The sequence below is a fragment of the Nyctibius grandis genome, chromosome 7 (assembly GCF_013368605.1).
Source record: "Nyctibius grandis isolate bNycGra1 chromosome 7, bNycGra1.pri, whole genome shotgun sequence".
In the NCBI taxonomy this organism is placed as follows: domain Eukaryota; kingdom Metazoa; phylum Chordata; class Aves; order Nyctibiiformes; family Nyctibiidae; genus Nyctibius; species Nyctibius grandis.
Window position 1 is genome coordinate 40762174 of NC_090664.1, and position 25682 is coordinate 40787855.

Sequence of the window (25682 nt, forward strand, 5' to 3'; positions counted from 1 at the left end):
ACATTCTAGCTGCTCACTCACATAAAGAGCAACTCCACCACCTCTCCTTAGCGGCCTGTCTTTCCTGAACAGGACATAGCCATCCATTACCACATTCCAGTCATGCGAGGCATCCCACCAAGTCTCTGTAATTGCCACTAGATCATAGCCCCCCGACAGAACACGGATTTCTAACTCCTCCTGCTTATTCCCCATGCTGCGTGCATTGGTGTACAGGCATTTCAGGGAGCAAGCTGGGCACACCGATTTCATCCCAGATTCACCCCCTGATTTCACCCCAGGGGGATGGGAGGCCTCCTGGTCTACCTCAACACTAGAGTGTTGCCCCAGTGGTGCAAGCCCAGCTACCACCCCAATTTAAAATGCTGCCATCCTTCTGCTATAATTATTTTATCCCCAGCAGTGTTGGAGGAATGGAACATGGGATTTCTTGGCTGCTTTGGAGCAAAACCTAGTGTTTTAATATAAATTGCCTGTAAATACAAGATTAAGCCAAACTACCTAATGACTTCTATAAATTGAAGTAACAGAAGTAGGAGATGGTGACATCTTCACTTTTGTTCACTACACTTCACTGTCAGTGCCTTAGATATGTAAGAAAAAAATCAGCTAAAAGCATTGGTTTGGCAAAGTTATGGACAATGAAAATAGGATTTTAAATCAAGAGAGGGGTGTATTTGCATGCTGCCTGCAGCACTTAGAATCTCATCTTTTTAACTTGACATTAACCCTGCCAAGGCCGCACTGAATTCTCTAACTGATGTTTGCCTTTTTAACTTCAGATGGAAAACCCTTGAAATTTTTTTTTCTCCCCGCCTTTTTATGGAATTTAACGTGTTATAAAATTATTTCTACTCAGTGAATAAAATCTAAGTACGCTTCAAAGGACCATTTTGCAATGCCACAAAATGACGTAAAAACCATAAAAGCAATTTGCTGCCTGTGGCAGCATTATTTAAAAGGGTTGTAGAGTCACTGAACGGAGTGGGGAAAGAAACACATTTCTGTCCGAAAACCAGAGAGCACCTGACAGCGCTGCCCAGCCGAAAGCCACCCGTCCCGGCTGCGGTGACCCAGGTGAGGCTCCGGGAGAGGAGCGGAGGAGGCAGGGCTGGGCTGCCTGGGGCTCCCCTCGTATGGCTAGTGACCCCGCACCGGCCACAGCCTCTCCGCCTGGGCCTCCAGCCTCGCAAGCCTTCGCAGCGCGAGCCTCAGGCTCCATTTCGTGGGCACCCCGGGTGCCCCTAAGGCTCCGGAGAGTAGGAGGCCTCTCCACAGCACGGAGGGGACGCGTCCTCCCCGGCTATCCACAGCCCTCGGGTCGGCCTTGGGCGGCGAGTCCCTGCCAGGGGGAGCCGTCGCAGGGAGCGGGCCCGGCTCCTCCTGCCGCCGCAGGTGGGCTATCACGGCCCGGGGAGCGGGTCGCCCGCCCAGGCTCTGCGAGGCGCCTGCCCCCGGGCCCAAGGCGGGAGGCGGCGCTGCGTGCCCCGGGGCGGCTCCCGCGGAGGTGGCCGCTCAGGGCGGCCCCACTTCCCCACAGGAGGAGGGCGGGCGAGCTCCCGCCGTGCAGGGGTGCCGCAGAGGCGTCCCGCGCCTCCTGCTCGCAGCGCTTCCGGGAGCCGGCGGCCCCCGCGGCCCGCCCGCCAAGGTAAGCCGGGCAGAGAGGGATGAACCGAACCCCCAAGGGCTCCCAGCGCCAGACCGTGACCCCGACGGGGCGGGAGGGCGGAGGTGCGGCCGCCGCGGGAAGGCTGAGACGCCCGGCTGTGGCGTGGCGGGGGGCGCGGGGTGTCCTACTCGCTGTGGGGAGAAATCATGCCGGCACATACCGGTGCTCGGGGCGGGGTGTTGCGGCAAAGCCCGCTCTGGGCACGGCTCGTGGTGCCCCCGGAGGGCGGCAGCCCGGGGCGAGAAGCGCGGGTGCCCGCAGAGGCGAGCCCGGCAGCCCCCGCCTCGCCGCCCGGGAAGCCTGTGGCGAGAGCCGCTTCTCACAGGCCTCCCCCCTGGGGACAGGGAGCCTTCCGACGGCAAACGGGCTCGGTGGGCTGAAATGGGATAATGGGATTGAGGGCTGCGGTGCTGGCTCCCGGGTTGGTTGGTCTCTTCGGTAAGGTTAACCTGAGCCAGTCCTTCCATGTGCCCAGACCCTGAGGGGGTGAGCAGGAGATGGACCACTTGCAAGGCAGGATTGCAAAAGCTTCTCTGCAGCCTCGTGAGGCGTGTGGGATCTCGGGGGATGCACAGTGCGCTGTGGCTGCGCTGGGAAAGCGAAGGCAGGCAGGAGAAACTGCAGACCAAGCAGCCTGGCACGAGCGGCCAAAAAAATACACCATATGAATGTGCTAATCTATCAGTCTTAAACTAAGCATGTAAGAAGGCTGCGTGGTTATGGCAAAACAGCCAATACAGACTTCCAGGAAACACAATTTACACCTCTCTGCTGGTGGTGTATTTGGCCATGTGGTTTAGCGAAGAAATAGATGCGTCTCCTGACTTGGAGAAGGCCCATCCTGCATGATACCCTCATCTGAATACCGTGGAGAAGTAACATAAATACAGTCTCCACAAGCTTGGGGTGGTTTTTTGGTCCCTTGTGAAGCAAAAGGCAAGTTGTTAAATCCGTTCATTTTCACACTGGGAGGATATATCCGGTAGGGTCTTTTAGGCAGCGTATAATCCAGCCTGTCTTAACTGTCATTAAAAATTTGGATGCAGGAATACAGCCTACAAACAAAATATGCAGGATGCCATCAAACTGGGACAGACAGCTTGACTGTTTTGAGGTCCCTTCCTGCCCCAGATTACTCCAGTTCTGTGATTAGCGTGGCTCCATCTTGGCTCTACCTGTCAAAGCTTCTGTTTGCAGGATTTTGGCAGTCATTTTTCCTCTTTTGTTCTAGTTCCCCTTTGTGAATTACATGACATGCATGTTTTGTCATCTGTTCCTGACTTACTTCTAAAAAATACTCATTTCACGTATGACTCTATTGATGTCACTGTTAATTAATTACCCTGCTGCTGCACAACGGTGTGAATGTAGTGTTTCCAGGACTTGATTTAGTGCATCTGTTTCATTAGAGACACATACGTAAGCCCAGTGCTTCAGAGGGCTATACTAGATGACCTGCTCTACCTCTGTAGGCTCCTACTCATTTGTCTTCACTAAACTTTACAATTTTTTTTTTCTAGAAACTTTGTAAAGAATGTGAATTTAGGTAAAAACTTTATGTTTAAAACAGAATATTTAACTTTTTGCTGAACCTGTTCAGTTCTGTTTTCCCCTGTGGGCTTTCTAAGGGGACTATTACATTTAATTGTACTTCATGCTTTGCGCAAGCATTGCTTAAAAATGGAGATAATTTGGTTTGAAATATGGATTACAAATGTCTTTGGGAGGTTTAATAAATGGAGCGTTACAGATAGCTGAGTGATCCTTGTTTTATATTATCAGAGAATTCTGATCCATCTGGGAGTACACACAACTGCAAAAATGTACTCTCTCTGAAAGGGTCCTTTTAATCATTCCCTGTGTCTTCTCTTCTTTAAGTGCCTCCTGTGGGTACTACAGACTCTTCTGATGTTTGGAGGCAAATATGATTGAAGGCCGAAAGTAGTTATTGAGTAAATTGTGTTTTAATTGTTCATGCTGGAATTTGTGATTATTTGATGTGCACTATCTTCAGGCAGGGTATGATGCCTTTGAAGTGCTGGTTTATTTTGTTATCACATGTATTTATTCCAGCTAAGTTTGATTTTTACAGGTCAAAAGTCTGATTCTCACTGTACTTGAACAGTGTCTACTAGATCACACACTATAACTCATGCACCTGTGAATCAGGCTGTAAACTTGATCTTTTTTTAATTTATAAAGCCTTAGAGACTAACACATTTGGGAGGGTAACAATTTGCACAAAGAGAGCAACAGTATGAACAGAGGGACCTGCTGGATGTTGTAACAGCTTAACTCAGTACTGTGGCCTGAGATTTCTTAGGTAGTAATGAATTTACCCAACCCACTAAGATTTTGCTTTTGCTATGTTTCACCTTTCCTGTTAGAAGAAATGTCTTACAGCAATGAGAGGAACAAGAGGCAGAAAACCTTTCTTCTCATGTTCTGCAGTATGTGATGAAGGGAGAGGTAGGACTTGGGTCACCTGTGGATGGAGGGATCAGCTGTTGCATCTCTTTGGCCTTACAAAATGTCTGAGAAAACTAACAGTCTGGAGTATTGCACCACTGGGGCAACGCTCTAGGGTTGAGGTAGACCAGGAGGCCTCCCATCCCCCTAGGGTGAAATCGGTGTGCTCAGCTCGCTCCCTGAAATGCCTGTACACCAATGCACGCAGCATGGGGAATAAACAGGAGGAGTTGGAAATCCGTGTTCAGTCGGGGGGCTATGATCTAGTGGCAATTACAGAGACTTGGTGGGACACCTCGCATGACTGGAATGTGGTCATGGATGGCTATGTCCTGTTCAGGAAAGACAGGCCGCTAAGGAGAGGTGGTGGAGTTGCTCTTTATGTGAGTGAGCAGCTAGAATGTATTGAGTTCTGTCCAGAGGCGGATCAGGAGCGAGTTGAGAGTTTGTGGGTGCGAATCAAGGGGCAGGCTGGCAGGGGTGATACTGTTGTGGGTGTCTATTACAGGCCACTGGATCAGGATGAGGACAGTGATGAGGCCTTCCACAGGCAGCTGAGAGCAGTCTCTCAATTACAGGGCCTGGTTGTCATGGGGGATTTCAACTACCCTGATATTTGCTGGGAGGCCTACTCAGACAGCCATCCTCAGTCCAGGAGGTTCCTCCAGTGCATTGATGATAACTTTCTGATGCAAATGGTAGATGAGCCAACTAGGAGAGGAGCGCTGCTGGATCTTATCCTCACTAACAAGGAGGGTCTGGTTGAAGAGGTGAAGGTTGAGGGCAGCCTTGGTTGTAGTGACCATGAGATGATAGAGTTCAGGATCTCATGTGGCAGGAACAGAATAGCTAGCAGAATCACAACCCTGGACTTCAGTAGGGCCAACTTTGGCCTTTTCAAGCAATTGCTAGGGGAAATCCCATGGGACAGGGTACTAGAAGGTAAGGGGGCCCAAGATAGTTGGTTAGCATTCAAGGACTGCTTCTTCCGAGCTCCAGATCAGAGCATCCCAGCAGGTAGGAAGTCAAGGAAGGGTACCAGGAGACCTGCATGGTTGAACAGGGAACTGCTGGGCAAACTCAAGTGGAAGAAGAGAGTGTACAGATCGTGGAAGGAGGGGCTGGCCACTTGGGAGGAATATAAGTCTGTTGTCAGAGGATGTAGGGAGGCAACTAGGAAAGCTAAGGCCTCCTTGGAATTAAACCTTGCAAGAGAGGTCAAGGACAACAGAAAGGGCTTCTTCAAATACATTGCAGGTAAAGCCAACCCTAGAGACAATGTAGGCCCACTGATGAATGAGGTGGGGGCCCTGGAGACAGAGGATAAAAAGAAGGCGGAGTTACTGAATGCCTTCTTTGCCTCTGTCTATACTGTTGGAGGCTGTCCTGAGGAGCCCCGGACCCCTGAGGCCCCAGAGGAAGTCAGGATAGAGGAGAAGTCTGTCTTGGTTGATGAGGGCTGGGTCAGGGACCAATTAAGCAATCTGGACGTCCATAAATCCATGGGCCCTGATGGGATGCACCCGCGGGTGCTGAGGGAGCTGGCAGAAGTCATTGCTAGGCCACTCTCCATCATCTTTGCTAAGTCGTGGGCAACGGGAGAGGTGCCTGAGGACTGGAGGAAAGCAAATGTCACTCCAGTCTTCAAAAAGGGCAAGAAAGAGGACCCGGGTAACTATAGACCGGTCAGCCTCACCTCCATCCCCGGAAAGGTAATGGAACAACTTGTCCTTGGTGCTGTCTCTAGGCACATCAAGGATAGGGGGATCATTAGGGGCAGTCAACATGGCTTCACCAAGGGGAAGTCATGCTTAACCAACTTGATAGCCTTTTATGAGGACATAACCTGGTGGATAGATGATGGTAAAGCTGTGGATGTGGTCTATCTCGATTTCAGTAAAGCGTTTGACACGGTCTCCCACAGCATCCTCGCAGCTAAACTGGGGAAGTGTGGTCTGGATGATCGGGTAGTGAGGTGGATTGTGAACTGGCTGAAGGAAAGAAGCCAGAGAGTGGTGGTCAATGGGACAGAGTCCAGTTGGAGGTCTGTGTCTAGTGGAGTCCCTCAAGGGTCGGTACTGGGAGCAGTACTATTCAATATATTCATTAATGACTTGCATGAGGGAATAGAGTGCACTGTCAGCAAGTTCGCTGATGACACCAAACTGGGAGGAGTGGCTGACACAACGGAAGGCTGCGCAGCCATTCAGAGAGACCTAGACAGGCTGGAGAGTTGGGCGGGGAGAAATTTAATGAAATATAACAAGGGCAAGTGTAGAGTCCTGCATCTGGGCAAGAACAACCCCATGTATGAGTACAAGTTGGGGACAGACCTGTTGGAGACCAGCGTAGGGGAAAGGGACCTGGGGGTCCTAGTGGACAGCAGGATGACCATGAGCCAGCAGTGTGCCCTTGTGGCCAAGAAGGCCAATGGCATCCTGGGGTGTATTAGAAGGGGTGTGGTCAGCAGGTCGAGAGAGGTTCTCCTCCCCCTCTACTCTGCCCTGGTGAGGCCGCATCTGGAATATTGTGTCCAGTTCTGGGCCCCTCAGTTCAAGAAGGACAGGGAACTGCTAGAGAGAGTCCAGCGCAGAGCCACAAAGATGATTAAGGGAGTGGAACATCTCCCTTACGAGGAGAGGCTGAGGGAGCTGGGTCTCTTTAGCTTGGAGAAGAGGAGACTGAGGGGTGACCTCATTAATGTTTATAAATATGTAAAGGGCAAGTGTCATGAGGATGGAGCCAGGCTCTTCTCGGTGACATCCCTTGACAGGACAAGGGGCAATGGGTGCAAGCTGGAACACAGGAGGTTCCACATAAATATGAGGAAAAACTTCTTTACGGTGAGGGTGACCGAACACTGGAACAGGCTGCCCAGAGAGGTTGTGGAGTCTCCTTCTCTGGAGACATTCAAAACCCGCCTGGACGCGTTCCTGTGTGATATGGTCTAGGCAATCCTGCTCCGGCAGGGGGATTGGACTAGATGATCTTTCGAGGTCCCTTCCAATCCCTAACATTCTGTCATTCCGTGATTCTATATTGCTGGAGCTGAGAGGAGGGGTTGCCTTGTTCAAGAGAAGACTTGTTTGCAGATTCATGAACATCTATCTATCTATTGAGAAGATCTTGGAATGTGGATTTTCTTCAAAGAGTGTTTATGTTTCAGAGGTGGCTTTACAGGAATGTAGCTGAATTTGGTTTTCCTGCATATCATTCAGATACCAAGGCCCCTATCCTTTCCTGCTCTCTCTGCAAACTACATGTGTTTTTCTTTCCCACAGACCCTTTTTTCATCTTTCATTTCAGTATGTCTTGACTTGTTTTTTTTGTAGGCCCTTCTGACTTGTTGTGATGATGACTTCATGTGGTCAGGTGCTGACCTGGGGTGAAAGTGAGAATAAGACCTCTTATTTGCCTGCAGCAATATAGAAGGTTTAGCTTGTTTCTTTTGGAAGGTCTCTAGTGATAATGGTAACTTGCATCCACGGTGACCTTGAAAGCACTTCTTGGATTTTATAGGCAGGATCCTTCTCGCCCAGCTTTAGACATTAGCATTTTAGCTAGTCACCTGAGGTTCTGAGTCACCTTTGCAGTCAGTGGAGAAAGATACTGCTAAAACTTGGTTTGGCTGCCCAGTTTTAGACAACTACTATGAGTCATGCTCTATAAAACTGCCTTTCTTTCCTTTCTTTGACTAAAAAGAGCCTGGGATGACCAGGTCACATGCAGATGTCCTAGAAACTCCACCATATGTCTTTTCATGATTAGGAGTGATCCATGATACAGTAAAATTGCTCTTGGAAAAGCAGGCATTTTAGGCAGCTTTTCTTATCATCCAGCCTATTGATTCATGGCTACCCTAGATATTAACAGTATAGCTGCCAGTATAGAAGATACTATGTTGCACTGTGAAAGAAATAAGCTAAGGTGCCATGTTCTTCTTGAGTTTTTGTAGGAGACTTTTGAGCATCTACATGAGCATACATGAACATGGGTTCCCCACCACCCCTCAGTATTAATTTATAGTGTTGCTCCTGGGCTGTGAATGAAAAGGAAACACAAATGACTTTGATCTGACTTAAAACTTTAATGTGGGAGTTCACAAACTAGTTTGATAATGACTGTTTAAAAAGTTTGTCTGTCATTAGTTTCAAAGCCTTTCTTCCAATAAAGTGACCTTTTAGGTCTCTGGCTAGCTAATTGCTCTCATAATTTTTGCTACCAGAAGCTACGTCAGCCTGCACACAGCACTGTTTTTTCTTGTTGAGCATTGATCCAGCATGGAATGAGTTTACGCTCAAATAAATTAGTGCTACGGTTATTAGTATTAGGAGTATTTGGGGGAGTAGATGCATTATGAATCCTAGAAGAAAAAGAAGGTTCAGTATATATGAACCAAATTTTTCTATGATACTATGTTTAGAAATGCATACAGAGAGATTTCTGATAGAATTTTTACACTGGATGCATCTCCTCAGTCCATTTCCATTTTTACTTTCACTCTGTGTTTGCTTGTAATTTAAAGCAGCGGATGTAAAAGTGTGACATGTAACACTAATATTGAAGGATGAAACTCCCTGTGTATCTGTTATTGGTGATGAGCAGACCCTACATGGCTGATATCACTAACAACGGAAAGTTCTTAATTGTCCTCAGACAATCCAACTGATACAATAAAAATTTTGGTAGAAGTCTTGTCACTGTCTGTCAGGGAGAGTGGGGATGTGTGGGGAGCAAATCTGCTTCTAGCAGCATTGCTAGTCCATAAAGCAGGGAGGGAACACCTAGGAGCCAAATTCATAGAGGCACTCACCAGATGCTTTTGCTGATAAAAATTGCAAATGACCTTCTGAGTCCCCATTTTTAGGCAAAATAATGTGTCTGCCTAGAAGGCAGCTCACCAAGAGAGTGGACAAGCTCTACAGAATTGTCACTTACCTGCTGGCATCAAGTCCATATAGGCAGCAAATGAAAACTTGTTCCTCTGCGGCTTTAGTTGATCTGTTTTTATACTCTGACTGCATCTTCAGGTAGCCCAGACTGCAGACACATGGTTACTTTTCTTCTGCTTCAGAACAAGATTTTTATGTACTTTTGAAGATTTTCTAGTACGTTCCAACAGTACTAGAAGCCTCCATTCTCTCACTTGCTATGAGAATTTCACTGAAGCATAGAAATAAGAAGGATATGTCAGCCCAAAAAGTGTTTTTGAAAGTTGATGTGTTTTTTGTCTCTGATTGTAAATTTTAAAAAATAATAATTTAAATAACAGTCAAGTCTACATTACTGTATGCTGTGCTTTTTGATGAAATCTTATATTTGGAAGATCTGCTGTACATGTGGCTTGGAGAGCCTAAGTTGCTGAGTAAACCCGAAGCAAGTGAGAATACATGCTAAATAGCATGAATAGAGATAACATTCCCAAATACTTGTTGTGGTTATAGCTTAGTTTTGTACTTTGGTGACCACATCTTCATGACTGAGAGGAAGCCAGCAGACCTAATGTTTGAGAGAACAAATACAAATGAGCCAGTGGTTTTGGGTGCCAGTCCTAGGAAGGGATTCAGCATAAACTTAATTGCAGTTTTGTCCCATGGGGGCCATATTATTCCATGATATTCAGCAAAGCCTTTCATATCTGTCACTAGATTGACTTCCTTTGACTCCCGTGTATCATGATGGAGTTGCTATCTCTGACCAGATCAGTTGTTCCATCCCCCCTTCACTTGGTAAGGAAAAAAGAGAGAGAGGCAGTGGCATTTCTTTCTCATGGAAAACCTTACAGAAATGGAAGAATTACACTGGAAATGTCACAAGGTTCTTCTCCTCTTGCTGCATTTTCTTCACCTAACTGTTTCGTTTGTGTGGTTCGGGGCTTGCTGGGCTGTGGCAAAGCAGCCACAGCCATTCCAATATAACATTCCATCTGTGGTAACTCCAGGCTTCCACTTTCCTTACAGATCTTCGTCTGAAACCCACTGCTTATAGCTGTTTATGATCACTGTGTGTTATATAGACTGAAAGAAACAGCTTTTCTAGGTGGAAAGTTAATAATGGGTATTGAAATTGTACCTGACTCTTCAGTCAGTAGTAAAGCTGAGAAAAAGGTTTAGGAAAAAATCTTCATTTAATTTTTTACCACTCACTATGGTACTGAGCACTGTATTTTGGTGAAATACCTATAAATTCATATTAAAGCATTACTTGCTTCATTTGAATTTAATACACAAACTGTGTATGAAACAGACAGATGGGTTCAATAACATTTTTACAGATTTGTTTTTACCCTTTTGCTTCACTTTTACCTGTTAGAGCGTTTTATGCTAGTGTCTTTTCCTCTTTCAGTCTTCCTTTGCCATACCATGTGTGCCCTCCCTTAAACATTTCTGGCAGTAATAAGAACATGTGATTATAAGAGATAAGATGGTGACTTAGAGCTTTTGCCAATGACTAGGGCCTAGGAATAAGTTATTTGTATGGGTAGACAGTTCTGTCATGGACCTTTATAGCATATCTTGCACTTACCTCTAATGGCTCATAGTGGGACGGAGTGAATGTTGGAAAAGATGAGCCATTAATTATCCAATGTAGCAGCTCCCACACTTAAATTTTGTACTGTAACTTTTCATTCCTTTTTTCCTCTTCCTAAGTTTGTGCTATTATTTTCATTATTCCACACTAATATCTCTTGATTGTATAGGGAATTGAGGAGGGGAAGGATTTTCCCCCATTGTGGATCCCCGTATGCCTTCATCTCATCTGTGGGCTTCCTTGTCTACCATTTTCTGCTCGTTAGACAATCTGTTCATGTGGGATTAGCCTACCTTATGGATTGTGAAGCTAAATATCAAAATCTTCATTTAGTAGAGAGCCACAAGACACACTTCCCATAGCTCAGTGACCTGAGGATAAGGGAATACTGGGAATAGTTCAAAAGTAGCAAATGGGAATGAAATGCTTATAGCCCATCAGCTCCATTGCAGGGTAGAGTTAGGCTGAGCAATCTACTGGATCCAAAAACTATTAACAATTGCACTATTCTCATTTGCTGGCAATTTTTTCAAGTACAAGGCAGTCTCTTGTTGTCATGTAAGTTCCGTATGGCAGTGTTGGGTAACTGGAAAAAACAGGAAGGAAAACATTACACCAACATCATCAAACTACAGATTATGGGAAGGAATGTGGAAACAGAACAACTTTGTGCTACTCAGACTTATTACTCGGTCACTATTCTGCTCTTCCATCAAGGCAGGGAATGGGAGGAACCTAGAATTGACATTCATATTTTCTGGTATCTTGTATGTCTGCAGTTGTTTATACCTGAGTAGAGCTGAAGTAGGCATGTTATCAACAAAAGATGGATGAGCCTAGATGAGATGGTGGTTCATGAGCTGAATCCAGCTCAGGGGACATGCTTCCATCCAGCTTTCTTCCTTTCCCAGGAGAAGATAAGTTGGGGGAATGGAGATCTTGTTCCTGTGGGCCAGTAATCTGGCACAGAATAGGGAACTGTTTCTTCTACCAATCTGTGTGAAGACGTAGGACTGGAAATATGTCTTCTCCTACCATTTCATTCTACACATAGACTTTGTGCTGCCTGTATGGCTCATGGGGAGAAAGTTCCCAAACCGGACCATTCTGCAGTAAATGTGCAGAGGAAAAAGAAGATGACTGAGTCTGTAGCTGTACAGTATTACCATAATGTTGTTAGACCCAGAGGCCAGACTGAAGCACATTGTCTGCTGGGAGGATACTGTATAAAGATGAACAGAAGTGACACTGCTTTCGAGCTCAGTAAAAGCAGTCCCCTTTGGGAGCTGGCAGAAGGCTACAGAGTGAAGTTCTGGTACATAGAAATTGCTCCCCAACTTTCTCCTCCCTGAGTCTGTGCTTTACACTGGGGTTTCTTTTTCCCCTTGCATAAAGTGCTTTTAACTCACAGTCCCCAGCTGCTCGAGTACGTTTGGGATACATTTTCTAGAGCTCAGGATCCAGACTCTGCGTCTGTGCTAAGAGTGGTTCTGGAGAGGACCTTGGTGAATGAGCTGTCTTGCACCCAGGCTGCATGCCATATCCCTCTATACTCCTTTTCTGTAGCCATAGCATACGCTGCCTGTTAAATGTTCTTCTGTCCTCTCTCATCTTAGCACAAGAGCCCTTTGCTAATACCTTCCTCTGGCCTTGAGTAACTTCCTCCTGACATAACTGTGGATAAGCTTTTAGGTAGTCCCTTGTTCCTCTCAGCCGCTCTTAACCCAGCCTCTGGGACCATTCAATAATCTTGCCATCCCGCCTCATGCTAAGAACAGGACCCACAGCTGCTTCTCCCAAACACCATTCTCATCAAGTGGAATAAAGAAGAGAGTATATGTTTGGGGCAGTGCATGGGGGAGAGGGGAAGGCCGGGGAGCACAGAGGTGATGGATGCTAGGGCAACATCATCTGAAGGACAGTCTCAGACTCAGTGTCCCGTGGTGCTTTACAAACGTACTAAAACTCTTTCTCTCTCTCGCCAGTGGAAAACAAGTACTCAAATATGTATCACTGAAAAAGATGGTGGTGTACTTGTACTCGGTATACACATGCATAGGAGTTCCTGTGGTGTTTAAATTGTCATTATCATCTTGGCAAAACAAGGGTAAAATACAACTGCTGTCATCATTGAAGTGCAGCAGTGTAGTTTTCAGGTCTATGAAATCTGGGTCTTTTGGACTAATAAAGATTTCTTCCAAATTCAGTCCTAACTGCAGGCGTGTTCCTGTAATACAAGTGAGTTAACTGAATTTCCGAAACAGCAAAAAAGGGAACAAGCTTTCAAGAGGTTTAATTGTATAAATGACATAGTTACAGTTTCTGTGAAACAGAGGTAGGATCTGTGAGTTTGGGGTGCCTTTATCTGAAGATGTTTGTGCTTACATCTGGGTGGACGATTCTGGAGTTAGTAATAAGCTTAAATATCAAGTGTGCCTTTAGTCTTGCTGGAGTCATTACGAGCAATATGATACAAGATAATAAGGCAGCTGGAGTCAAAATTGGTTCCACAGTGTAAAACTGTGTCTGGAGCAGTCAATGGAAAATGCTGTGAAGTGTCTTTTGGGCCATGGTCACCTGAAGATGCTCTAGTGCCCCAGGTTAACATTAGGAAAGGATTCTCTCACATAATTGTATTTAACTGCCATTTTTATTTTAATGCAAAGCCAGATGTGACTTACTTTTAAACTAGGAAGGATACTTGGCAATTTTATCAGTCTTCCTGCAGCTCCTAGTGTTTTAGTGTGTCACTTTTATTCCATCATGAGCAGGAGTTATGACATGTAACACCCATCTCTGAGATAAATATGCAATGTAATTTCAGCTGCAGATAAACCTACAGTCATTGGCACACCAGATTTCCCAGAAGAATAGGTGATATGAGGAAAAAACTGCTTTCAGAGATATCTGTGTGTGCAAGCTTTTTCTTGGGAAAAGCCACGCTTATCTATGTTAGGTAACTTCAGTGCTGGAAGCAGTCTAATTGCTTTTGATCCATCCTTTTCAAAACATGAGTTAGTATCAAAACAGAAGAGAGTTATGACATCATGTTATGTAGGTAAGAAAGAGAAAAGTCAGCGTGCTAATTGCCAAATCTGATTGTGATTTTGAAAGCTTGGGGGCAGCTGCCATTTCTACTTTATCACTCCAAAACTTCAATTTCCTTTCTTAGTATGTACTAGAATTAGTAACTAATTGGAATATTCTTCTAGGCTAAATTCTGCAGAGATAGATGTTCTCTCATATTCTACTTCATAAAAATTGACCTAAATGTCTGTTAGGGACTTTTCACTAGACATGATGCAATAGCTGGTTAAGGAACTTCGATCCTGCCTCACTTAAGTGTATGAGACATTTTAGTAGTCAGAACTTTTCTTGACACTTAACTGTAAAATCATTCTAAGAAACCTAGTTAGATCTTTTTCAGACCTTGACCAAATTGCAGTCAATTTGGCCAGCAAGTTGTCCCCAACAGTGGCTAGCATCACGTGCTTCAGAAGGAGGTACAAAAAATCCTGTGCTGGAAGGTATGGTGTAACCTGTCTATCATCAAAGCTTTATTATGGTTCCAAATTGATGGAGCCTTTGTTTGAGGTCTTAAAACATGAGGTTCATTGTCCTTGCCTGAAACTCTCTGAAATACTAACACTTCTAGCTATAACTGGTTGTAGAGAAAACCAACTTGTCAGCTTGCTAACTCACCAGTTTTCATGAAGAGTTTCATGATTACACTGTGCACGTTTCTATGGAACAGTTGTGCAGACTTTTAGTTTCATTTACTATCCCATTGATTTTGTGTTATAAGCCAGGACGAAATGATGCCTCAGTAACTTTCCTCTAGGTTTTGATGCATTTTTTTATCACACTACTTTCACGTCTGTTTCCTGTGACAGTTACCCTCTTTCCATCTTGGTCTTTATGGTGGGCTTCTGTCACTTTCATCTCTCTTCCCTAATTCTCTTCTTTTTTTGTGTCTTTGATATGGGATGATCTACTTTGCACAGTGTGCTGTAGGTAAGGCTGAATCTCTGATTTGAGTGATTTAATCATTGGGCTACTCTTGAGTCATGGAAAACGTTAAAGATTTCTTCATTCTGCTCCAGAAAGCATTTAAGCATTAAGCGTTAGCAGGAAGTGACAATAGTGGTCATCTGGACAGTCAAACAGCTAGTGTTCATTTTGGTGGACTTGGTACTCTGACGCTTACACACTGTAGTCCAGGGACTAGGAGGTGAAGGTGTGCTTTTCATCTTTCTGTTTGACTTGTAAAAATATACTTCATGTATTTTTATCCTTGCTATTTGCATATATAACAGTTTAAGAATAACAACAATGCTTTGAATTCAATGAATGTGTCTGTAACTGTTCCCCAGATCACTAAGTGGATTGGTTCCTAATACTGTTTGTAGCATGAATCCGCGGTATGTCTTTGTTCTACTGATAACCATGCCGTTCCTCATTCCTTTTTTGTTTGTAGCCCTTAGGTTGATTAAACTGCATCAACTAACTGAGACTGAGTTGCAGAGATGGTAATCTCATGTGTGAAACCGGTTGGTGTTTCCTGTTCGGTATTGCTCAAGGGCTTTGAGCTTGTTTTCGGATTGCAAGTGCAGAAGCCTTGTTACCATGTGACTTAGACCACTCTTCCTGTTGGAAGGAACTGGCTTTCAGTAATTCTCACAGCTTTCAGATACTAACAGTTCAAACTCTGCTTAGTATAGTACCAGGCCTGGTTTTTTTGAGCTACGCCATATGATCACCCTGTCAGCTTTCATGATATTTTTTAATAGTTTCTTAAGCAGGGTGAATTTTGTGCCATTGTTTTACTACTTGTTCTGTTAGCTTCCAGCCAAGTGATAATGATTCTGTCAAACAATTCAATTTCCTATGTATTGTTCATACACATAGTGCTATTGTCTTATGTAACTGTGCAAATCACAAAACTTTCTTCATTCTTAAAAAAATAAAGTTGTTTTATTATTCCATGTAGTGTCTCAACAAAACAGAATGTATGCAACTATGCAGAAATCATATCCTGATTTTAATTACAGAGTTCATATTATAGACCAGGAAAGGCAGTTCTTGCTCCACCTGTCAGTGCATGACACTGAGTAACATAGGTGAGGTTCTACTTAACCCAGGTAAGATTGTGCACCTTGAGACTGAGTGCAGGGACTGCTTCTCTGTGCTTGCATCTGAGCAAGAAATTTCTCAGTCAGTGTTTTTCTTTGGTGCCCTTGAATACTGGACCATCCCCATGGGAAAACAGCGTTGTTCACTGTCTGCGAAGAACGTTACTTATGCAAGCACAAGTTGGACCAGGGAGTGTTTCCCATCCATCTCTGTGGGCTAGCTTTCTTTCTGTGCATCTGCCAAATTTCTCTGGTGTTAGAAGTGAGATAACTTAATTCAAACTTCCTAGCCCATAGCTCAAAAAATGTAGAAATTTACATCTCAATTTCAAAATAAGGGTATATATGGAGTAGATATTTAGGAGAGGGAAGAAGTTTTGTGTGGGTCTGTTGCCAAGTTTAGAAACACAGTGCACAGGAGTTTTGTATTGTCAGCCAGGGCAGCAGGGCTGGTTCTCGAGAAAAGGAAATGGTTGGAAGCGCCCTCGGGGGCACCTGAATGGATGCAAGTAGGTCTTTGGAAATGGCCACAAAGCAAGTGATGGAGAAGAGGCAGGCACTGCAAAAGATAGACGCTAACAGGTAAGGAGAAGTAGGAACAAATATGCAAAAACCATATTTTTTCATTGGGTGAGCTGAAACACAAAGATTGTAGCAGTACAAAGAATACAATAAAATACAAGAGTTTTGTTATTCACACCTCTTGATTTAGATTTAAAATATTTTTATCAGCAAAGAGGGTGCTAAATCTGAAATTGGGAAGGTGAAAAACTAATAGGTTTAGCTGGTCTGGGGGACTTCTGGTAAATGGTGGGGTGAATAAATGTATTGATGAGTCAAAATACAAGTCGATATTTATGTATTATATAAACCTGTAAGAGTTTAATATGCATAAACTAAATAGTGAGACTTGGTGATTAGAATAGCAAGCTGAAGAGAAAATGCCCCAACCCCTTATATATGCAGTATGAGAAATGTGGGAGTATTTTGAAAAAAAAAAAAAAGAGGTTTTCATGAGAGCTCAGTGAAGATTTGAGAATGTGAAATTTGGGGGAAATAAGAGTCAAGGAATGCCTTTGCCTGTATGCTTGGTATTACTTCAAAAAAGTGGTCTAGAAGACATCAATTTGAAAATCAATCACTTCAAAAATAGGTTAGGTTTCACATGTATCCCTTCCCACAAGCCCCTCCTTAACAGACTTATTCTTGACAACCACAATTTCCTCTTTTTATTTTAATTCTTATTTTTTCTCTGCCTAAAATCTTACGCATAACATGGGAAACTTATTGTAAAAGTATTGTCTTTTTTTTTTTGCTTCAGTTTATTGTAGTTGATGGTGATTTTAAGAGTTACTAGTATTAATACTATATACAGAAAAACCTGACAGAACAGTTACTGTTCAGTGGATATAGAGGAGGACTGAGTATGAAACTTAATATTCTTCTGGGGACTTTGGTAAATCTTTCCCCCTTTTTTGTTAATAATAGCTCATACACCTGCAGGTTTCACTTTGAGTTTCTGGTTTGAATAAGTTCAAGGCTATTTATAAAAGTCAAAAGAATTTGCTGGTCCAAAATGCAGCAACATCTTCCTTGAGTGGGATAGTTCCCAAGTCTGCATATTGTTTTGTCTGTTTGTTCCTACTGTGGCAATCAAGTAAAAGAAATGGAAATGATTGTGGAGAGGAGTCGAACAGGAGGAGAGTGGATGGACATTCTTTTGCAGTTCCACTTTTTAGGGAGTCATTTTGCTATCTTTTGCTTTTCTAGCTCTTGACAAAATCCCTGGTGAATTTGGAGAGTTCTCATATCAGTTTAAGAGATCATTCAGTGTGTTTTAACATTAAAATATTTTCAGGGTATTTGGTGATTATGATGTTAATTTTGTCTTCCTAAAGCAAATCAATAAAAATTCAAGAGAAAAGATACTGGTAGGGGCAATGGCTTGGTGACCACACGGCTTTATCAGTCTGGTGATGATGGATGTCTGTTCATTGAAAGGGACGCTGACATATTTTCTTCTCAAAATATATGTTCAGGCCTTCTCCCTTCCCCCATGTGCTTAAGGTAAAAAAGAACCCTAGTATTAAATGTCATTTATTTGAACTGATAAGGAACAGTCATCAGTGACTAACTCAGCTCCAATTTATGGTGGAAATTCTTACAGAATTCTTTGGACATTGCTTTTTCATAGGATTACATTACTTTCCTTATGAATTGAATGTGTCCGAAGATTCAGAAAAATCATGTAATTGCAAAGAAAGAAGCTCTAAATTTACTAGAACGTCTAAAAATCCTGTAATTTGGTGAAAGTGGTGTATAATCCGATATTCAGTTGTCTTGCCTTTTTTTTTGTTGTTAACTGCTGAAGGGGGTTGTTAGGTTTTTTTTTCCTTTTTAGACAGTTCTTACTCCTCCTCTTGATAAGGTCTCCTGGCTGTAACCCAAGAGTTATTTTTTTTGCCATTTTTGTATTTCTATTCTGAACAAATATAGCAAAGCAGCATTTCAGTTTGTCAAAGGAACCAGTATGAAGACTTTTTTCTGCAAGTAGATCTAGCCAGTGCTTAAAAAAACCCACAAAAACATACAAATGGCTAGAGCTGATAAGATTCCCCCAGCAGATATTTTGTTCTCCTAAATCAGAAAACAGGAAAAAACAAAATTACTCAGTATTATTTAAGCACTGATGACATCCTTGTCAGCATGTACTGCAGGTCAGTTTTTTGTCACATAACAAACTTGACTTCACTCTGCCTGATCAAATAAGTCCCATTTTATCTATCCTTTTTATGAAAATTGATTCTCCAAGTGCCAGGTGTCTAAGAAGCTACACAGCTGTTGACTCACATAAATGAATTAAGATTCAGCAATCATTTACCCAACCACTATACTGCTGAATCTACAGAAATGGAATATGATATAGAAAGCTCTGTATTATAACTATGATACATACAGAGAGAGTGAGCCATCCAGTGTGGGTTTGTCAGCTGGAAATGAAGCAGATGAGCTCTCTATTCACTCAGTCACATGTGACGTGTTCCCTGTTACATGGGCATAGCTGTGCCACCTCCACCCTTGGGCTAGGGTTACCCTCAGCCCTGCCAACCACATCCTATTAAAATATCTTTAACAGCATCCAGTTCCCAAATCTTTAAGTCTTTGATTTTCAGGTACTGAGAGAACTGTGAAAGTTCAAATTCCAGTTCCTGGTTGCCTGTGCCTTGTTTAGTTACACCAGCTACAAAAAAAAATCTAAAGCAGGTAGAATAGGTCCCAAGCCTGAATGATGAAAGCTGTAAGTGCCTACTCCTAATGAGTTCTGGTGTCAGAGACAACACAGGTGATAAGAGGACAAGTGGAAATTAGGCCAGTATTGGTTATGTAGATGCCAGAAAGACCAAGGCCAAAGGAGGCAGAGTAGCTCACATTGCTCCAGTATTAACTATCATATTAAAGACATGCTACCAAATAATTCTCAAGCAACAGATACTGACTTTAGTGGTTTAGTGGCCTTTATCATTTAACTATGGAATAGTTATGTAACTCAAGATGGTCTATTAAAGGAAAATCATTAAGACTGAAGAACAGGATAGTTGCTGGTCTTCTTTTCTTGCTGGTCTTTATAGTCATTAGATTGTTCCTGTCCTCAGTTGATTTCTTTCTTGCATCAGGTTGGTCCTCATCCTGTAAGGTGCTGTGCTGGGTTGACTCAGCTGGCCACGAGGTGCCCGCCAAGCTGCTCCATCACTCTCCCTCCTCAGCAGAACATGGGGAGAAAATATGATGGAAAAGCTCATGGGTCGAGATAAGGACAGGGAGATCACTTAACAGTTAACATTGAGCAAAACAGACTCAACATAGGGAAATGAATTTAATTTATTGCCAATTAGTAAGACAGTAGGATAATGAGAAATAGGAACAAAACTAAAAACATCGTCACTCCACCCCTCCCTTCTTCACAGGCTCAGCTTTACAGGCTCAGCTTTACTCGCAACCCTTCTATCTCTTCCCCCTCAAGAGTCACAGGGGGACAGGGAATGGGGATTGCGGTCAGTTCATAATGCTTTGTCTCTGCAGCTCCTTCCTCCTCACACTGTTTCCCTTCTTCAGCGTGTGGTCCATCCCATGGGAGAGTCCTTCATGAACTTCTCCAATGTGGGACCTTCCCATAGGTTGCAGTCCTTCCAGAACTGCTGCAGCATGGGTCCTTTCCACAGGGTACAGTCCTTTAGGAACAGACTGCTCCAGTGTGGGTCCCCCATGGGATCATAGGTCCTACTAGAAAACCTGCTCTATGTGGGCCCCTCTCCACAGGCTGCAGTTCCCCCCAGGAGCCTGCTTCAATCTGAGCACACCATGGCCTGCAACTTCCTTCAGGGCATGTCCACCTACTCCAGCGTGGGGTCCTCCACAGATTGCAGCGTGGATATCTGCTCTGGTGTGGTTGCCCATGGGCTGCAGGGGAACAACCTGCTTCACCGTGGACTTCACCGTGGACTTCACCGTGGACTTCACCGTGGGCTGCGGGGGAATCTCTGCTCTGGCACCTGGAGCATCTCCTCCCCCTCCTTCTTCACTGACCTTGGTGTCTGCAGGGCTATTTCTCTCACATTTCCTCACTCCTCTCTTACAGCTGCTGCGCAGCATTTGTTACCCTTTCTCAAAGATGTTGTCGCAGAGGTGCCACAAGCATCACTGATGGACTCAGCTTTGGCCAGCACCAAGTCCATCTTGGAGCCAGCTGGAACTACTGTCTCTCTCTGGCATGGGGGCAGCTCCTGGTGTATTCTCACAGAAGCCATCCTTCCAGCCCCCCCCCACCAATACCTTGCCACATAAACCCAATACATGTGCACACAAACCCAGTGAACCAATAGGACTACTTATATGTTCAAAGTTTGACCCTAGTTTGAACCCTAGTTTTATGCAATCAGTGCCAGAGTTCTCCATCCCTTGCAGGCTTGAGTCTCTTAAGAAAATGATGTTTATAGTTCTTGTCTCTGTCAGCGTTCCATGTCAGACACCCTTTTACACTACTTCTCTCCCTGCAAACGAACAAATTCATGAGAAAGAGAAAGAGGATTATTACAGAGCTGTATCTCCCCAGTATCTCAGCACCACGAGTGTGTGGAGCTGTCCTTACACCCCCTCTTGCAACAAGAGCCGCCATTTACTGTCATGCAGCATGTACCCATTTTCCTTGTCTCAGTACTCTCCCTCAGATGTCTTGATGTTAGGTAAGGCTGGAGTTCTCTCAATGCACTAGTATTTGAAAGAAAATAGGGAGAAATATTGAGACAAAAAGTTAGTCAGGTACCTAACCATAATCAGGTCCTGCACTAGATAACACCTAATAAACTCTTGTTGTATTAGTCATCTAAGCCAAAGAAAGCAAGCTTTCAAGATGAAGCATTCAGGAATTTCTCAATCTCAAACTTTGTTTCCCCTTCCATCTCTCACTCGCTACATTTCTTTGATGTTTAAGATACAACCATGGTTTATTAGCTAGTCACTTCCTATGAAATGTAAATAATACAAGGAGGTTGTTGGAACTCCTAATGAGTGTACAGCCCAAGTGTGTGTTTAAGCATATGCAGAACTGAGATTTTGATCTGTTAGTAGTTATTTCTAAATTATGGATGGAGGTTTTTGCAAGTCACGTACAGTTGTTTTAAAGTTAATTGGGAACGCAATGTAAACAAACGTTGCATATCCTCTGTTTTTGACTGTTGCTGGCTTTGAAATCAACTTGTGATGATTCCTTGTCTGTGGATTTCTTTCTTTCAGATGGAGCAAACATGTGATGATATAGATGAAATGTTCAGCAATTTACTTGGGGAGATGGACATGCTGACCCAGGTAAATAATGCCTTTTTTTCATAGAATCATAGAATGGTTTCGGTTGGAAGGGCCCTTAAAGATCATCTAGTTCCAACCCCCCTGCCACAGGCAGGGACACCTTTCCACTAGACCAGCTTGCTCAAAGCCCCATCCAACCTGGCCATGAACGCTGCCAGGGAGGGGACATCCACAACTTCTCTGGGCAACCTGTTCCAGTGTCTTACTACCCTCACAGTAAAGAATTTCTTCCTAATATCTAATCTAAATCTACCCTGTTGATGGATCTTTCCATCAAGATTAGAAAATAGCTATTATGTGTTAGAGAAAAGATGCAACTTTTCTACATTTTTCATGTACCTCCACTCTGAATAAATAGAGATACATAATTTTGAAAAACCTCCAATTAAATTTCTCCGCTTGACATTTAAAACAAGTGACCTGAAGAATAAGGTAATATCAGTGCAGGCTAGATTGTTGAAGAGAGCTAACTGCTTATGAAAGAGGCTTTCTCCAAAAAAACAAATAAGCAATTTAAATTCCTCTGGATTCGGTCCCAAGAAATTGAAATATGCTGTCAAAACAGAAAGAGTTTGAATCAGAATTTTCAGGTATGAATGCTTTGCATATGTGGGTAAATGGGATGTAGCCTGAGTGTCAAATGTAAACTTTGGAAATGAAAGCAACATTTTGAATATATGCATAAGAGTAATCTTTAGATATTGCAAAATACTAAGTTACAGCTAGGGTGGCATTCAAGAATTTATAGACATTATTGCCAGTGCAGAATACACTCGTGAGAGGAAACTATAAAACAGCATGAGCCTATTTCTGAACTTACAGTCATGGAAAAGTTCCTGCAAAACCTGATAAAAGGAGAATTTTTATTTCTAAAAAACCCCCACAAAGTCAAGAAACGTGTTGTATTTTAAGAAATGCATGCTTGAAAACACTTAAGCTGTCATCTTGGATTTTGTGTGAGTTTGATCGCTTATAGCCTCTGTTTTGAGGGATCTTTCCTCTTGGTGAATCCCAGTGCTTGCCAAATTAAATACCAATAATTCTGAGCCACAGAATAGGAGTTGTGCTTAAACTGTGTGAAAGCCAAGATTGTGATAAATTTTACCTCCTCAGATTGGACACAGCACTGTTACCAGTGGAGGTGGTGGGAAGAGAGTGAGAGAGTGAGCCTCTTCTCTCACCTCTCATTGGTGCAGTACTGGGTGGGATGGGACGTGGCCCAAGAGGGAGACTGACCCCTCCTCATCCCTAAAGTGTTGGCATCACCTCTTACTTCAGCATTGTATGGGAGAAGGAGACAGGCATGTCTGAAAGCCTGAAGACTTTCAGTTAACAGATTTGCATCTGTTAATTCCTTTAGACTCTTAATTTCCAAAATGAGACTGTAGATAGTTTTTCACCCTTTTTCACCAATCTGTTTGTCTGTTCCTGAAGTAAGTCTAAATGATAGAAGCACACAGAGATGCCTTCACATTGCATAACAAGGCTGAAAAATAAATGCAAATTCAGAATTGGACTTTTCAGCTATTTCTATGTACTTCATTATAAACAACTTCTAGCATTTCGATTCTTTTCTCTTTACTTTCCCTTTGCATGTACTTTCATTTTTCTCTGCACTTTTATGGCCATTATGAGATTAGTAATGAAACTCTTTCTTTTGTGCTCTTACAGTCTGTTTCATCAATACATTTTGTTCCCCCCCTTTTTCTCTTTTCCCCCCATTCTTGGGTACTGTAGAACTCTCTCACATGCCTCATTTCTCCCTCTTCCTCTATTTATACCGTGTCTATTTTTATGAGGGTGAGTATTAACATAGAAACAGTGTTTAAAGTTATCACTGCTTTGGTTTCCAGCTCTCTGTAACTTCAGAAGAAAACAACATGTTCTGGGTGGGAAATAGGTGAAAAGAGCTGCCAAGAAAACATTGCCATTAATTTTCATGGAAAATACCTGTCAGTTTCAGGCAACTCGAAGAAATGTAAATGCCTCTGGTACAAATTGAGGATGAGCACCAGTAGACAAACATCTCACAGGGATGTACAAACAAGGGTGTAGCTTGTAGGATATATGAAGTAATCCTTCCATTCTGCACAGCATTGGTAAGACCTCAACTGGTAAACTGTGTCCAGTTTTAGCACTGCATGTTGAGGAGAAGGATCGACTGGAGAAAAACCAGAGAGAAGCAATGGGAATCATGAGAAGGAAAAGAAACATGACCTGTAAGAAAAGATTGCACGAGGGTTGTTTAGTCTAAGGCAGCATCTGAGCAGAAAGAAGTATGTGGTTCCTCACGTCCACGGAGAGTCGAACAACAAAGAATGGTCTTCAGCTGCAGCAAAGGAAGTTTAGGTTGAGCATCACAAGAAAGGTTTGATGGCAGGATCTCGATAGTGAAGCAGTGGAACAGATTGGTGGAGGTGATATAGAATTTATCTAATAGGAAGCTTTTTAGGCTTAGGACAGGTGCATGGTCTAGACAGACCCTTGAAATTCCTTCCAGTCTTGTCTACAGTGTTTGCATATTAGAGCTATCACCTTCTTCACTGTGGAAGGGAGAATTTATCTTTTTCTGTCTCCACTGTATGCACTTTTCCTAACTTGTGAAGCACTGGTTCCCTGCATGCTTCCTAAACCACAAGCCACAAGCTAGGAATTCTCTAACTATGCAGATATGCAGCTTACATTGCAGACAGCAGCATGTTTTGTTGTTTGTTGTGTTTGGTTTTTTTTTGCAAACAGCATGAGAAAGCAACAGCTAGGGTACATTTATATGAGTCAATAAAGCACTCTGGAGCAAATGGCACTGCGTAGCTCAAATGTGTACACAGCTAAACTCTTTCAACACCCTCTCCCCATCCCCCTTCAAAAAAATGACCAAAAACTAAAAATCAGTTTGACTTTATCCACTGTCTCTATTAGAAACAGCCCTAGCCTCCACTGTTCCCCACACTAAGCCCGAATGTTGCCTGACAAGAGTTGCAGTTGGTATAGGTCAACATTGTGTTGAGAAACATGCAAACCATTAAACACTTGGCACGATTGTGAGATAGTGCTTGAACCCATGTCCTGGCCCTATTTAGTTTACCAGTCTAGGCATAATCCTAGAAACCAGTGTGTGTCATTCTGTTCCTTGAAGAAGAATCGAATTCATTAGACAAATTCAGGTAATTGATTTACAAATGTTAATGTCTGTAATAGTAATTATGTCATCACCTGTTTTTTTTCTTTTACCTTAACAGAGTTTAGGAGTGGAGACTGTACAACCTCCATCCCCCAAAGTGTCCAACAATGAATTTAGCTTTACAGTTGGTTTTAAAGATTTAAACGGTAAGTAGCTGAATGAACTCTCTCATGCTTTTTATGCTTATTTAAAATACCTTACAGCAACAAATGAGAAGAAAAACTTCAGGCACCCTTGATCAAAAAAACCAAAACAAAACAAACCCAAAGCAACAAAAATGCTTTGCTGGAGGGAGAGGTATATTTGTGTGTCTCAATTTAGGAAGCTTCAAAGTGGACACATTTTTTTTTTAAAGGATCATTGCTCAGTCGTCTATAAGAGTCAGACTTTTTAAAATGTCTGAATATAGAGGAAAAGAAAAGTGAGAAGTCCCCCAAATTACTTTATAAAATGCAATCTTTTTTATGTAAAGATTTAACTTAATAGAAGACTGAGTTCCTCAGTGTGAGGTCAGAACTGCATAAGCATTTTTGTCCAATGGAAGTACTGGCTTCAACTGCTTCCACTTTACATTGCTTATTCTCATTAGGGTTTGCACTGTTACTTTTGCATGTACAGCTGCTTCTTGAGGCTGTGTGACAAACCAAATAAGGTAATTTATCCAAGTATAAAAAAAGAACCCTCCCTTTGGTTTTGTGTTTTGTTTTTTTTTTTACTGGGGGCTGGTTGTTTGCATTTGCCTGAGCTGGTTTTAACCTGTGTTTTTGTCCCAGCATCAGTTCACTATTAAGCTACCTAATGCCTCTACCAGCAAAGTGGGTAGAGGTATGTAAATAGA

General features: G+C 43.1%; 1 protein-coding gene across 1 annotated transcript in view; it reads left to right on the forward strand.

Annotated features, from left to right (window-relative positions):
• Positions 1-1551: 1551 nt before the first annotated feature.
• The window catches only part of APBB1IP (amyloid beta precursor protein binding family B member 1 interacting protein), an 82957-nt gene continuing 58826 nt past the window's right edge, over positions 1552-25682 (forward strand). The window contains exons 1-3 of the mRNA XM_068405131.1: positions 1552-1648; positions 21592-21663; positions 24903-24990. Coding sequence (XP_068261232.1) covers positions 21592-21663; positions 24903-24990 — 160 coding nt within the window. The 5' untranslated portion in view covers positions 1552-1648. The remainder of the gene's footprint in view (positions 1649-21591; positions 21664-24902; positions 24991-25682) is intronic.